Below are 14,975 nucleotides of genomic sequence, written 5' to 3' on the forward strand. Positions count from 1 at the left end.
ACCAAGTGTTAGGTATGCTACTCGAAATAAGCATTCTTACCTCTTCTTGAAGTGAAACAGCAAAAGCACTACTAAGCCTAAAATGCAAAAAAACATTCAAATCTCGGGTTGGATGGAGTTCCAATTACAAAAAGGCGTCTGCAGACATGATTCACATGTGAACTTAAAGCCCACGGATGTAGGTTCGACAGAGTCACAGAAATAACTTCCCGCAGATGGCTTCACTAGTGCTATACACAAACAAATTCTTAAAATAATCATTGTGTTACGTTGGTGTCATCAATCTTATGTACCTACCCCACCCAGCAGTCGGGAGATGTGAAATATAAAAAAATGGGAACTTGCACATTGTCAGCTCTGCAAAGATAATATATTGAACCGAGCATAGCACGTTCAACTTAAGAAAGCAATTCAGTGCAGGCCTGGTTTTAAGCTTCACATATTTGTTATTGCCCTTCATAATGAAGTAAAAACTGCTTAAGTTGTGGCCCACTACAGGCTTTCTATTAGTGTTAAAAAGTGTTATGGCAGTTTAAACAGCTCGCTCCAAATATTTTCTTGAAATGCATAGGTTTATGGAAATTATTATGTGGATGTTTGCAGACAGTCATGGTGAGACCAATCTTTAGTGCCAAGTGTTCCACTTATTCAGAGTTGGTTGAGTCTGTAAATATTGTAGGTTGCAAATTAAATTTTTATGGTATGCAATGGGCACAATCATCCGTAATGACTAGCTCTACCTAGGGTTTAGTACGGCAAGATGGTTTCGCAAAACTAAGTATTTAGTTTATTCAACTCCTGCACTAACCTTATCTCTAGAAACTTTTTATATTCTTTACGATACTGAGTTAGGATTCTGGAAGTAGTTTTTCTAGAACTACGCTAGACATTTCCAGTTGATAATTTTTCTCGCAAAGCATTCGAGAGAGCCAAACCCTGTAATATATGGATGGAATTCCAGAATGATGCGACTGGCAGTTTGAAACATTCGGCACTGTAACAGTAACAATGACATGTCACTTGCCTATGTAATGCTCATTGTCGCAGATCAAACTGCTTTTTCCGTCTGCACTCATTTTCAGTGGACTCATTCTGCGAACTTGCACCCGAGACTGCAGCACTGGGTTCTGCGAAGTAATTTGCATGAATATAGATGCAACAGGTTTCTTTGAGCGTGCGTCTAACACATATTCTTCATATTGAATCTGCTACTGTATTCATGACCATGTCCTTAATTGTATCCACATTCCAGCTTATTTTTATTTTGACATTTGAGTTTTCTTCAGTACTTTTCTCAACATCTGTGCTTGTTGGGCCGTACTCAAGACCATACATCTTGTCTTTCACTATTACATCAATATATAAAACTGTTGATGCCGAGTGAGAATTCAAGGTACCGAATCTGTCGTGCGAGTTAAATAAGAACCAATAAAAAGCTCTACAAAGGAATTTTTGTTAAAGGAGGCTGTATAAGCATTAGAATAGCACATGCCATGCTAAAAAAAAATACAAATTCTTGTTAGGTATGCAAGGATGACACAGCTGTGCTGTTTCTGATGTGTCACAAAAAAAATCAGTGCCATACAGTGTTCCTTATGGAAGTACAAACTGTCGAATTCAAAGCCCAGAAGTTTTATTCAAGAATGTTCCTCAATACAAATGTATTTAGAGATCTGAGCCACTGACTCATACATGACTATGTGGCGAACATTCATTTTCATGTGCGTTATAGTTTACAAGGTCTAGTCTGCATTGATTTATTGCATTCATGCTGAAACTGGGAGGGGTTCTCTGGGTATGAATAAAGATATAAACATTTCTTAAAATCAAAACATTTGAGAACAGACTATACGGCTCTGCATTGCAGTAGTAGTTTTATTTGTAGTCTTTACAGTTGAATGTGAATATTTGACAGAAGTCTCTCAGGTTGGGGCGAAAGAGGGTTAAATGAATGCATTTGATCATTCGCCTAAATTCGGTACCCATCATTTTAACGCCTACGTGGCCTTGTCCTGGGGGGTGACTATGACTAAAATAAGAGGATCTATGTGCTGATCACGAAAGAATATGCTAGCCATTCTAATGTAGCTCTGCCAAGTACTTGATTGTGATTTGTTTTTATTTTCAGCTACTTGGGTGCCTCAAGATCTGGAGATCCTAGTGGCCACAAGCTTGGACTCAATCTTTTTCTGTGGTCTGGCCAGGACCATGGGGGAGATAATCCCAGCAACAAGAGCATCGCAGTATCTCCCTGCCTATGACTTTCGATCAGCGTCACGACAGGGGAGTCCTCGTGCCACCAAGTGTTAGGTATGCCTCTTGAAATAAGCATTTTTCTTACCTATTACTAGAACAGCGAAAGCACTACTAAGCCTAAAATGCAAAAAAACATATTCAAATCTTGGGTTGGATGGAGTTCCAATTACAAAAGGAGTCTGCAGACATGATTAACATGTGAACTTGAAGCCCGCGGATGTAGGTTCGACGGTGTCACAGAAATAACTTCCCGCAGATCGCCTTGTTCGTGCTTTACCCAAACAAATTTTTAAAATAATCATTGTGTTTCGTTGGTGTCATCAATCTTATGTCCCTACCACACCCAGCAGTCGGGACATGTGAAATATAAAAAAAACAGGAACTTGCACATTGTCAGCTCTGCAAAGATTGATATAGTAAACAGAGCCTAGCACGTTCAGCTTAAAAAAAAAATTCAGTGCAGGCCTATATTCATGGTTCACATATGTGTAATTGCTCTTCATAATGAAGTGAAAACTGCTTAAGTTGTGGCCCACTACAGGCTTTCTATTAGTGTTAAAAAGTGTGGTAGAAAACATGATTGCGCTTGGAAGATGGGGACATAGGAAGGACAGACACAACAGAGCACTAACATTCAACTGATTTAATTCAAGAACCTCAGCATAGAAACAGACTTTGTCACCGCACCACATCTCAACCAATCCGTTCTGCCACGGACCACAAGTACGCCAACTCCTTATCCGCCAAGTCAATTGACGCCATACTGACACAACTTGTGCCGGAACTATTTATAGTGTCAGCCTCCATAATCTCGTTAACAGTCCTATCTTTGTGCCTCTCAAGAACAGTAGACGAAGCAAATAATTGTTTGCACCCGCAGTCATGACAGTGACACGACAGATCATCACTGCGAGTGCAAACCATTATTTGCTTTGTCTACTGTTCTTGCTAGGCACAAAGATATGACTGTAAGAGAGATTATGGAGGCTGATGCTATAAATAGTTCTGGCACGTGTTGTGTCAGTGTGGCGTCAATTGACTTGGTGGATAAGGAGTTGGCGTACTTGCAATCTGTGGCAGGGCCACGGATTGGTTGAGATGTGGTGCGGTGACGCAGTGTGTTTTTACGCTGAGGTTCTTGAATTAAATCAGTTGAAAGTTAGCACTCGGTGGTGTCTGTCCTTCCTATGTTCCCGTCTTCAAAGCGCAATTATGTTTTCTAACGTACCGTACCAACTTGCCCAACAATCAGCACTTGTTATAAAGTGCTATTGTGTTTTAAGCAGCTCGCACCAAATATTTTCTTGAAATACATAGGTTCATGAAAATTATTATGTAGATGTTGGCAGACAGTCATGGTGAGACCAATCTTTAATGCCAAGTGGTCCACTTATTCAGAGTTAATTGAGTTTGTAAATATTGTAGGTCGCAAATTAAATTTTTATGGTATGCAATGGGCACAATCATCCGTAATGACTAGCTCTACCTAGGGGAACTTCATACGTTTACTACGGCAAGATGGTTTCAAAAAACAAAGTATTTAGTTTATTGAACTCCTGCACTAACCTTGTCTTTAGAAACTTTTTATATTCTTTGCGATGCTAAGATAAGATTCTGGAAATAGTTTTTCTAGAACTACTTGAGATATTTCCAGTTCATCATTTTTCTCGCAAAGCATTCGAAAGAGCCAAACCCTGTAATGTACGGAGGGAATTCACAGAATGATGCGACTGACAGTTTGGAACATTCGGCACTGTAACAGTAGTAATGACATGTCACTTATGTAATGCTCATTATCGCAGATCAAACAGCTTTTTCCGTCTACACTCATGTTCAGTAGACTCATCCAGCGAACTCCCACCTGAGACTGCAGCGCCGGGTTCTGCAAAGTAATTTGAATGAATAATGATGCAACAGGCTTCTTTGAGCATGCGTCTAACACATATTCTTTATATTGAATCTGCTAACTGTATTCATGACCATGTCCATAATTGTATCCACATTCCAGCTTATTTTTATTTTGACATTTGAGTTTTCCTCAGTACTTTTCTCAACATCTGTGCTTGTTGAACCGTACTCAAGTCCATACATCTTGTCTTTCGCTATTACATTAATATATAAAACTGTTGATGCCGAGTGAGAATTCAAGGTACCGAATCTGTCGTGCGAGTTAAATAAGAACCAATAAAAAGCTCTACAAAAGAAATTTTGTTAAAGGAGGCTGTATGGGCATTAGAATAGCACATGCCATGCTAAAAAAAAAAAATACAAATTCTTGTTAGGTATGCAAGGATGACAGTGTTGTGCTGTTTCTGATGTGTCACAAAAAACAAAAAAAATCAGTGCCATACAGTGTTCCTTATGGAAGTACAAACTGTTGAATTCGAAGCCCAGAAGTTTTATTCAAGAATGTTCCTCAATACAAATGTATTTTGAGATCTGAGCCACTGACTGATACATGACTATGTGGCAAACATTCATTTTCATGTGCATTATAATTTACTAGGTCTAGTCTGCATTGATTTATTGCATTCATGCTGAAACTGGGAGGGGTTCTCTGGGTATGAATAAAGAGATAAACATTTTTTGATATCAAAACATTTGAGAACGGACAAAAGGAACGATCTGAGAACGGTATCTTAGATTCTCTTCTTTTTCTTAGAGTATATCTAATGTTCACTTTATTTCACCTGATGCATTTAGTTTTTAGCGCAGCTGTTAGCACCCGTTTCCGCGTTTCGCGGCATCACTGTCGGCGTAACCGCCCAACTAAGCTTGGCAGGAAATTGAATTAATGTTGTGGTCAAGTGACGTTAATATTTCCGCTAAGTCTAGCTGAGAAACTGAATGTTTTTATGGATGACGTGACACGGTCATGCGACGTCATTTTCCCCGCTACTTTTAACGGAAAAACTGCATTTGTGTTTAGGTCATGTGACATCAATTTCCGCGCTAAATTTATTGGGAAACTTAACCCGCTAAATTTAGTGGGGAAATTTCCCCCTAAATGGGAGGGAGCAGAAGAGGAGGAGGGGGGGGGGAAGGAGGTGCACACCCTCCCATCTTCCTCTTCGAGAGCTGTACTGTATTTTCTCATTACAGAGAATTGTAAACGTCTCATATTTCATCTCATGTTTTTTCAACTTTTATATTGCAGGTGCGCTTGCAGCACAAATCTGGGTTGTGCTGATCCTCTACGCACAAGTTAGGAACTCCTGAGTGACAAGAGTGGGAGTTTGGTCTGACAGCTCAAGGGACACCATTGTTCAGTATTGAATTTTTAATTATCTTCTTTTGAGCAAAGTTAAGCTTTGCTGCATGCAGTTCTTCTAAAAATAAATACCTGCAACCAAATTTACCAGGTCACGACATTTTGCCTCTGCTCTTAGTGCTCCTGGTGAGCCTCGGATAAGAGCTTACTTGCGTGCAAACATCATAATTGTTTGAAACCACTCACTGATGTAGAGATTCATTGACATCCAGCATTCCAATGAAACGCTGGATATCCACAAGTCTTTCTTGAACAATGCAAGCGGGAAAGGAACCATACAATCATTGTATTGGGGGACATTCTACAGAGTGTTTTTTTGTATATTTTACAGATTTTTTAAAAAAAAAGCCGTAAAAGCTACATTTACGCAGTCTGTACACGTGAGTTATATGGCCAGGGCGGCATAGTATAAAAGGCTAATTTGTAATGATCAGTCGGCTTATTACAGAGATGTGCCAGACTTCTTTCAGAAAACTAGATGGAGGTTCATTCTCGCGTGGTTTTATCCCGCGAATCTGAATATCCCGTTTGTTTTCCACAAAGATATAACTAAACGTGAGAAAACACAAAAAAAACATCCTACCAATAGTGACATCGTAAGAAGACCTTTCAGCCGCCAAGTGTGTGTCGCTTAAGGGCCGCGCGTCCAGTCGCAAGTTTTCTAGGTATATTCTCCCGCATTTGCACCAGTCGGGACACATTTTTCTGCCCCTTTAAAAAATAGCATGTGCGTGCATAGCTTTCATAGGCACTGAAGATGCGTGAACAAAGATTTTGAAAGCTGCTCTTGTGACGTCGCTCCCTAGGGAAGTGCTTTCAAAGCGCTTTAAAAATGACTCTATGCAGCCTTGATTAATTAAATTAGCAAATAATTTTGATATTTGAGATTCTGGAGGTCAAATGAAGAAGATTTAAAAGTGTTTTCTCAAATACAAAACCGCTTCAGCCTCTCTCTAAGTATAGTATGTTCCTGAAATTTTTAATCAGTGAAAATAGACGAGGCAGCGGATTCAGCGCGCGCCGTCGCCGACGGGTTATCGGGCTTTGTGATTGTTATATTTTTGTTACCCGTGGTGTGCGCTGATTGGTGCGACGAGAAAAAGACGAAGTGACGACGAAAGGACCGAGGGTGGAGACTGTGCACGCGGAGAAAAAAGGAACGCGGTGGGCTGGAGCTGGTGCAAGCACGACTTCGAACCGGAATAAAACGCTTTCCCCCCAAAAGGCTGGCTCCCTGCCTTCCCGGGTCCCACGGCGCCCAAACCACGAGCCGTGACTCCATGGTTCCAATTAGAAACTTCTAAGCATCATCAAAACACACTAAATCAATTTTCTTTGTGAAGATATAAGACAAGAGCAGCATTTTATGGTGTTCTAAAAAAATGGTCAATTTGGACGCGTTTCCATACTTCGGTTTCTTAGCAGAGCGCATCTTTGCACCTACGGTCCTGCTGCCCGGTGGCCGCAGTGCGAAGCCGCCCCCTCGCCTCCCTCGTAGGATGGAGGGAAGCAAGGCGCACGTGTGTTGCGCGTCTAAGCCCCTGGGGAACAGGACCGTGGGCGCAAAGATGAGCTCTGATAAGAAACTGAAACCTAGAAACTCGTCCAAATAGAGCATTTTTACAGAACTCGTAAAATGCTACCCCTGCATTATATCCTTCTAAAAAGAGTTGATTTTGTGGTTTTCAGTGACTCAGCAAGTTTCCAATAGAAACCAGTTTCATTTTCACTAATTAAAAAGTTAATTAACAAATTGTATTTAATTATCTGACTGATCGTTACGACTAGGTCCCTATACTACGTACGCCTGGCCATATAACTCGCCTGCACAAATCGCATTAATTTAGCTTTCACGACCTTTCTAAACATATATGTAAAGCTTAAAACTAAATTGCCGTGTACAACAGTGAAAAGGCGAAACCACCATGTTGGAGCCATATTGCTCCAACATGCCGGTATCGCCTTTTCGCTGGTATAGGATGTCCCATATTACGTTATCCATGTATGGTTCCGTACGCCTACATGGTTCCGCCATAATCCACTACGCCGGTATAGGATGTCCCATAATACGACACGCTTGTATGGTTCCGCCTACCTGTATCGTTCCGCCGTAATCCACTATACTGGAGCTGCCTTTTCGCCTGTATAGGATGTCCCATATTACGGTTACGCTTGTATGAGCCTTTTCCATCATCTTTCCATCATCGATATTTTCCAACAGGGTATCAGCAACATCCTTCCCTCAACTGGTCCTGCAAGATCGATGTGCACTCTCGACCATCTTTCTTTTGTTTCTGGCCAATTCACCGGCGAGCACGCAGACGGCATTGGGGCGGCTTGTACGCACTCGTTACAATTTCCGCTCAGTTGTTCCACCTCCCGGTCCAGTCCCGGCCACCAAAACAACGACCGCGCATTTCTCTTCATGGCTGATACCCCCTGGTGAGATTCGTGCAGTAGCTTCAGGATGTCCGGGCGGGCCCGTGTCGGAATCACGAGGCGCCGGCCCCAGCAAAGTAACCCACGGCACGTAGACAGCTCGAGCTTCCGGGAAAAATAAGGCTCTACCTCTGTCTGGTTCTTTAAAAGGCTAGCAGGCCAGCCGTTCTGCACGTACTTGATGACCTGCAACAACGTATCGTCCGTTTTCATCAAGTCTTCTAGCCGCTGCGCGGACATAAATGCTTCGTCTACGCGGTGCAACGTCAGCACGAATTCCGGGAGGTCCTCTTCCACTGGTGGTCCTTGCCGTGGAAGTGGCAATCGACTCAGCGTGTCAGCGTTTCCGTTTTGTTTGCCGGGTCGAAATTCTATTTTGTACCGAAAATCGCTGAGTAGCAGAGCCCACCTTTGAATCCGTCCAGACGCCAGTAGCGGGACAGGCCGGTCTTCTCGAAGCAGACCCACAAGTGGTTGATGGTACGTGACTAATACGAATTGGCGTCCCAGTAAATAATCACGGAACTTGATTACGCCAAAGATCAACGCAAGTGCCTCCTTTTCGAGTTGCGAATAGTTCGTTTCGGCGGAGGTCAATGTTCTTGACCGAAAAGCTATCGGTGTATCGACACCCCGGATCTTGTGCGATAGGACGGCGCCCACTCCTGTTGGGGACGCGTCACATTCTAGTCGCAGTGGCTTCTCAGGGTCAAAAAATGTCAGGACCGGTGATGTCAGCAGCGCGGCCTTGGCCTGTTTGGCGGCCTTATCTTGCATTGGTCCCCAATTTAACCTTTGATCCTTGCCGAGCAACTCGTATAACGGTGCTAGCAGCGTCGACATATTGGGCAAGAATCGGTGATAATACGTCAGAAGCCCAAGGAAGGAGCGAAGTTCGCTTACACTTGACGGCATCGGTGCATCTCGGATGGCCTAGTTTTTCTCGATTGGATGTAGTCCTTCCTTGTCGATCTGGTGGCCCAGGTAAGTGATGTTCGGCTTCCTAAATTGGCATTTTGATCGCCGAAGCTTGACACCCATGTCCCGCAAGCGTTGCAGCACCCTGCTCAGGTTGTCGGCTCCGGGTTGTTCCGCTACCAGGACGTCGTCCAGGTACACTTGCACGCCCTCCAGATCTGCGAGCATGCTCTCCATCTTCCTCTGAAAAATCGCCGGCGCGGAAGCAACTCCAAACGGAAGGCGGTTGAAGCTGTAAAGGCCACGATGGGTGTTGATGACTGTTAATTCCTTCGACTCTTCATCCAATACCACCTGGCTGTAAGCATCCCTAAGGTCTAAGGTGCTAAATAAAGAATCGACCCGCAACGACGCAAACATATCAGCTATGTTAGGTAGCGGATACTGCTCTGTGTTGCACGCCATGTTCGCTGTCAACTTAAAATCGCCGCACAGGCGTATCGAGCCGTTCTTTTTCTGCACCGGTACAATCGGTGCTGCCCACTCCGAATGGCTTACAGGTGAGATAACTCCGGCCTCTACCAACCGATCCAGCTCCTCTGACACTTTGTCGCGAAGCGCGTATGGAACAGGTCGTGCCTTCATAAACTTCGGCACCGCTCCCTCCCTCAAATGAAAACGTACCGGTGGCCCCTTGATGGTTCCCAGGCCTGGCTCGAACAGGTCCTGAAACTGCAACAGCAGGTCTTCCAGCTCTCTCGTTGAGCCTGCAACCACGCTTGACACCAGAGGGTCCAGTAAGTTCAGTTTGCCGATTACGTCTCGACCACACAGGCTTGGTCCGGGGCAGTTCACAATCACAAGCGAAGCCGGCCCCGTGACGTCATGGACGGTCGCCCTCATGTGTAGCTTCCCGAGGTTGGGCAGCTGTCCCAAGTAGCATCGGAGACTCAGCTTGGTTGCCGACAGCGCCGGCCAATGGTCCTTGTGCTCATTGTACACTTCACGGGGAATAACACAAACAGGAGAGCCCGTGTCGACTTCCATGGTCAGTCGTACTCCCCCCCAGGAGATCTGCCTTCGGACCGGCGGTTCAAAACTTGCACGTGTTCGAGGTTGTACCGTGTACACTGATGCCAAGTCCAGGTCCTCTCCCTCTGACGCCGTCGGAGCTGCAATCGTCGAGATTGGTCGTCCTGGAGTTGCAACGTCATTATGCGCCCCACATTTCTTCGCGAAATGGCGTTGTCTGCCGCATCAGAAACATCTGGCGAATCTGTGCCGACACGCGTCCCGTGCATGTGAACTGCTTCCGCATCGCTCGCATTCTTCTTTTCTTGTATTGTACCTCCTTCCCAGGTCTGGCTGTTTGCGGGACTTTCCGGCTATTCTGTGTAGCTCCGCTTCATTTTTCACATCCTGGCTTTTCATGTTCTTTACCTCCTTTGTGGCTACCTCTGCCGCGGTAGCTAATTCTTCTGCCTCTGCCAAAGTCAGGTCTCGCCTTGCCAGTAGTTGACGTTGGACTGTCTGGTTTCGCACTCCGCAAACAATGCGATCCCGCAGCATGCGGTCCAAGCTGTCTCCGAAATCGCAATTTTCCGCAATTTTCCTCAGTTCCACGATGAAGTCTTGCACCGACTCGCCTTCCCGCTGTTGCCGATTGAAAAACTTGTAGCTTTTAGCTATTTCGTTAGGCTTGGGCGCGTAGTGTCGACCCAGGATGCCGACAACTTCCTTGTACGTCAGTTCGTTGACCCTTCGAGGTGCGCATATTCCGCGCAGTATTCCAATCGGCCTGGAGCCGAGCGCGGCTACCAACAGTGCGCGCTTCCTCTTATCCTCGGTAATAGCATTTCCTTCAAAGTAGGCTTCAACTCGAGCAACATAAGTTTCCCACTTATCTTCTGCGTCGTGGAAGAAGGGAACTTGAAACGCCGTGGCCGCAGTTGCCATTCTTGGGCTGTCCTTGCTTGTCGTGCCCGTTGAGTGAGTTCAGCTCGTCGCCACTGTTACGTCTTAGCTGCCATCCGCCGTTCGGCCAGGCGCGACGCGAGTATGACACGCTCCGGTGGCAGCCAGTATGGGACAACACCCCCTTTACCCTTTATTGCTTCGAACACAGATATATAGAGAACGCCACGACTAGTGACGTCAACAGGGAAACTGCTATCGGCTTGATAACAGCGAATAGACAGGATGTAAACAATGACAATGCAACAGTTGTGTCTGCCAGGAAATCGAGTATGGGTGATGATGGTGCTCATACCTGCACCACTAATGATAGGTCCCAGATGACCTAGCATAATCTTCTCTCTCTTCTCTCATAATCTTTCGTGGAATCACCACATAGAATATATGACAGCTAAGGCAAACCGGATGTTAGGTTTCATCAGGCGTAACTTTAAAGAATGCCCACGCGAAGTAAAAAATACCCTTTACCTCACGAACATCAGGCCGATTCTTGAATATGCCTCCGAGCTATGGGACCCTTACCAACAGTACCTCATCAACGACAAAGAAAGTATTCAGAATAGGTCTGCCAGGTCCGTTCTTAACTCCTATAATTGGCGTCAAAGCATGACCGCCTTAAAAGAGGAGCTCAAGTGGGAGCTTCTCCAAACTCGGCGTAAATGCCTTCGATTAAAACTACTACACGCGATCCATTACGAACTCTCTGGAATTGATAAAGGAACATACTTACTTGAACCACATTTCATTTCCCAAAGGCGTGATCACTCGAGGAAAATTAGACCTTTCTCATCCACAACTGTCATTTTTAAATATTCTTTCTTCCCGAGCACTATTCAGAGCTGGAATGAATTACCGAAGGAATTAGTGTTAGAGAAAAACAACTCAAACATTTTTCAAGCTCTGCTTGGCCTTTAGCACTCAATGTATGCTGTCTTCATTATGTGTTATTCCTTGTTACGTGTATATTGGTGCAACAATGAGCGCGTTTCTCTGCGTTACATTTTCGCAGGGCTGGTTTCATGTTGTTCTATGCCTTGCTGCAGGCTGCGAGTGCTTTTACTTAATGTTCTGTGACGCCCTTTGTTTTTCTTCCTTTTGCCCCTCCCCCACTATAATGCCTTGACGGGCGCTGTGGGGTACATGTAATAAATAATAAATAAAAAAGAGAGCTTACCTCGTGAGGTGAGGGCACCGGCTCGGCTCCCATCTGGCGCCTGCTGCTGCTTGGCCTCTCCTGGGCCCGTTTGCTCGAAGCGCTAACCGCGGCTAAAGTTAGCCGCAGTACCTAGGAGAGGGATTTTGATATCACGTCACTGGCTCGGTAGGGATGCGGGGAAACATGGCGGTGCTCCAGTGAGTGAGCGCCGCTCGCTTTGGAACTAATATGTCGTTGTGCCTGCAATATCGGGCGCGTCAGTCAGCAACGAATGGTGCAGGTGGCTTTCGCTTTGCTTACCTCACTTAAACCGCAAAGCATGGGTAATGAAATTGCCGCATTTTTTAGATAGTTTTTCGATTCTGGGCATTCCGAAGCCTAAATGAACGCGATAATTGTCGGCATGGCAACGTCTTTGGAAAGCGGATTGTTGATAGCACACAAAAGCAGACAGCGTCCCAACAGACCTTCTTCCTAAATTATCCAAGCACCGAGGGGCATGCTACGACTGTAGTTGCACGCGTCGCACGTGCTGGCGTCTGCAATAGTAACCGTTCTAAAACAACAAGTATAAAACAAATTTTGCTTTGCACGCGCGTTCGTTAAAGCCTTATTATGATTTTTTTTTACTTCGAATCTTTTATAAGAGGAAGGCCAGCGCGCGTGGAGCGTAGAATTACACTTCCAGCGTTCTCCTCGCGATGCTTGGATAATTTAGAAAAAAGTCTGTTGGGACGCTGTCTGCTTTTGCGTGCTATCAACAATCCGCTTTCCAAAGACGTTGCCGTGCCGACAATTATCGCGTTCATTTACGTTTAGGAGTGCCCAAAATCAAAACACTATCTAAAAAATGCGGCGATGTCATTGCCCATGCGTTGCGGTTTCAGTGAGGTAAGGCAAAGCGAAAGCCTCCTGCACCATTCGTTGCTGACTAACGCGCCCGATATCGCAGCTACAACAACATATTAGTTCCAAAGCGAGCGGGGCTTACTCACTGGAGCACCGCCATGTTTCCCCGCATCCCTATACTTCGTTTCAGCTTCGGTCCAGACGCAACCGATGCTACAAGCGCGAGCAAGTGGTCCAGAACAGTGCTTGCACTGCACGAGCGCGCGTGCTTGGCAGGGATACTGAAAGCCCGGAGGTCGCGCTTGTAGCTTTGGCTGCGTCTGGACCGAAGCTGAAACGAAGTATACCAAGCCAGTCACGTGATTTCAAAATCCCTCTCCTAGGTACTGCGGCTAACTTTAGCCGCGGTTAGCGCTTCGAGCAAACGGGCCCTGGAAGGGGACTTTATAACAAGTCGTGAGAACACACAGCCTTGCCTGTGCTTCCCATGTGTTGACCAAACATTTTGACGAGCATGCATTCTACTCGGAGGAGAACATTTTGAGAATGCCACCTCAGAGGCACTCTCACTTTATTTTTTTGACAACGTTTCCATTAAGTTCTGGGATATATGTCTAGTGCTAGCGCATCATCCTCCCAAAAATTACAAGGGAGACACCATAGGGATTTATTGCAACAGCCAGGGGCGAGGCGGCAAAAATGACATATGTCCCTGTTTGGGTGTCAAACATTAGATTCCGCCACTACATGGACAGATGCAATGTCTTCCGCTAGAGCTCCTAATATTTGCAAAAGGTCAACGTGTTTTTTAAATGCACCTTCATTGATATTCCGCGGTGCAGCGCATTGGTGACCGCTGCCCTGCAATCTTTGTTAACATGATGGTAATTGTTGAAGTACGTACCTGCTGGTCGCCCGGTTCACCGGGGACCCGCACACCAGGGGCCCCGAGTGCCGAATCTGTGCCCACTAGCGTCAGGATCCTGGCCAGGGACTGCGCTTGTGGGCGCACGGTTGAGCTCCCGCCCCCGGTCCTTCTGTTGATAACGAAAACGACTGTATAAATTTCATTGCACTATCAGCAGACTACAAAGATTACCTTGCGGTCTCGTTGAGCTGTGCAGCTCGCTTCCGCGCCTTCATCACGCGCCGGGACCAATGCTCCTTCCATTGCTTGTAGCTCTTGGTTGGAGGCCCCAGCGCGTTCAGGCGCAGAGCGAGCTGCTCCCACAGCCGCCAAATGTCGTCCCGCGAAGGGCGGCGGAGAGGTCAGTGGCATTGCGCGCGAGCGACGGGTGCTCACACATGAAGGAGAGTTGCTCCTCCTTCTGAGCAGCCGTCACTCGCGCGCTCCTCGTTGGTCCCGCCGACCCCTCCGCTGCCACCGGCACCCCGGCTCCTCGTGGTCCGACCGGTCCAACATCTTGCCCTGAAGGAGGCGCGTGGCGCACATCCCGCATAATATTGGAAAAACTTTCTCTCCAATTAATTATTAAATGTAATGCAAAAGGACACAAAAAAGCGGTTTGTTTTAGCAACGCACAACAGGTTTTGATTGCTTTTCAATACTTTTACCTGTAATAGAACAGATGGGACGGCCAGCGACGCACAGGATTGGTTGCCGTTCCTTCGCTAAACGCAGGAACTGCTCCCCGCGTCGTAGTAAATCGTACCCCGTATCCCGCGCGTAGGGACGCGTCAGGGAATGCGTAACTCCTTCCGCTCGTCGGGGGTTGGCTCCGGAAGTCGCTCAAACGGGTGACAGGTGTCAAGTTTGCGATGACGTAGCGGCGTCAAAGTGGGCAAAGTCGCCACGTGAGTGTTGCTAGGATACGTTCCTCCTTTTCATTACGTCACTTCCATGTACCTTTTCCCAAATGTCCAACCTAGCGATCCTGGGGGTCCTAAACGTGCAACATAGCCCCCCAGCACGTGCAACGCGTGTAACTACACTCGTAGCATGCACCTCGGCGCTTTGGAAATTTAGGAGCGGCGAGATGTTTTGGTTGCGCCCTCTTATGGTTTCCTCTCGTGATGTCATTACCTTACGAAGCAGAAGTTCGACGGTGTTTATAATTAGCGTGATGGAAGCTTGAGAACGCTGCGCTCTGA

The 14,975-nt window shown here is 46.0% G+C and overlaps 1 protein-coding gene across 1 annotated transcript; it reads right to left on the bottom strand.

Annotated features, from left to right (window-relative positions):
• Positions 1–10,141: 10,141 nt before the first annotated feature.
• On the bottom strand, positions 10,142–13,367 carry LOC115330634. Its single transcript, XM_040213057.1, has 2 exons — positions 13,332–13,367; positions 10,142–10,783 (listed from the first exon to the last, which is right to left on the bottom strand). The coding sequence occupies exons 1-2, from the start codon at positions 13,365–13,367 to the stop codon at positions 10,142–10,144; spliced, it is 678 nt and encodes a 225-aa protein (XP_040068991.1).
• Positions 13,368–14,975: the final 1,608 nt, after the last annotated feature.

Source organism: Ixodes scapularis, unplaced genomic scaffold (assembly GCF_016920785.2).
Source record: "Ixodes scapularis isolate PalLabHiFi unplaced genomic scaffold, ASM1692078v2 PGA_scaffold0__279_contigs__length_252992795, whole genome shotgun sequence".
Lineage (NCBI taxonomy): Eukaryota > Metazoa > Arthropoda > Arachnida > Ixodida > Ixodidae > Ixodes > Ixodes scapularis.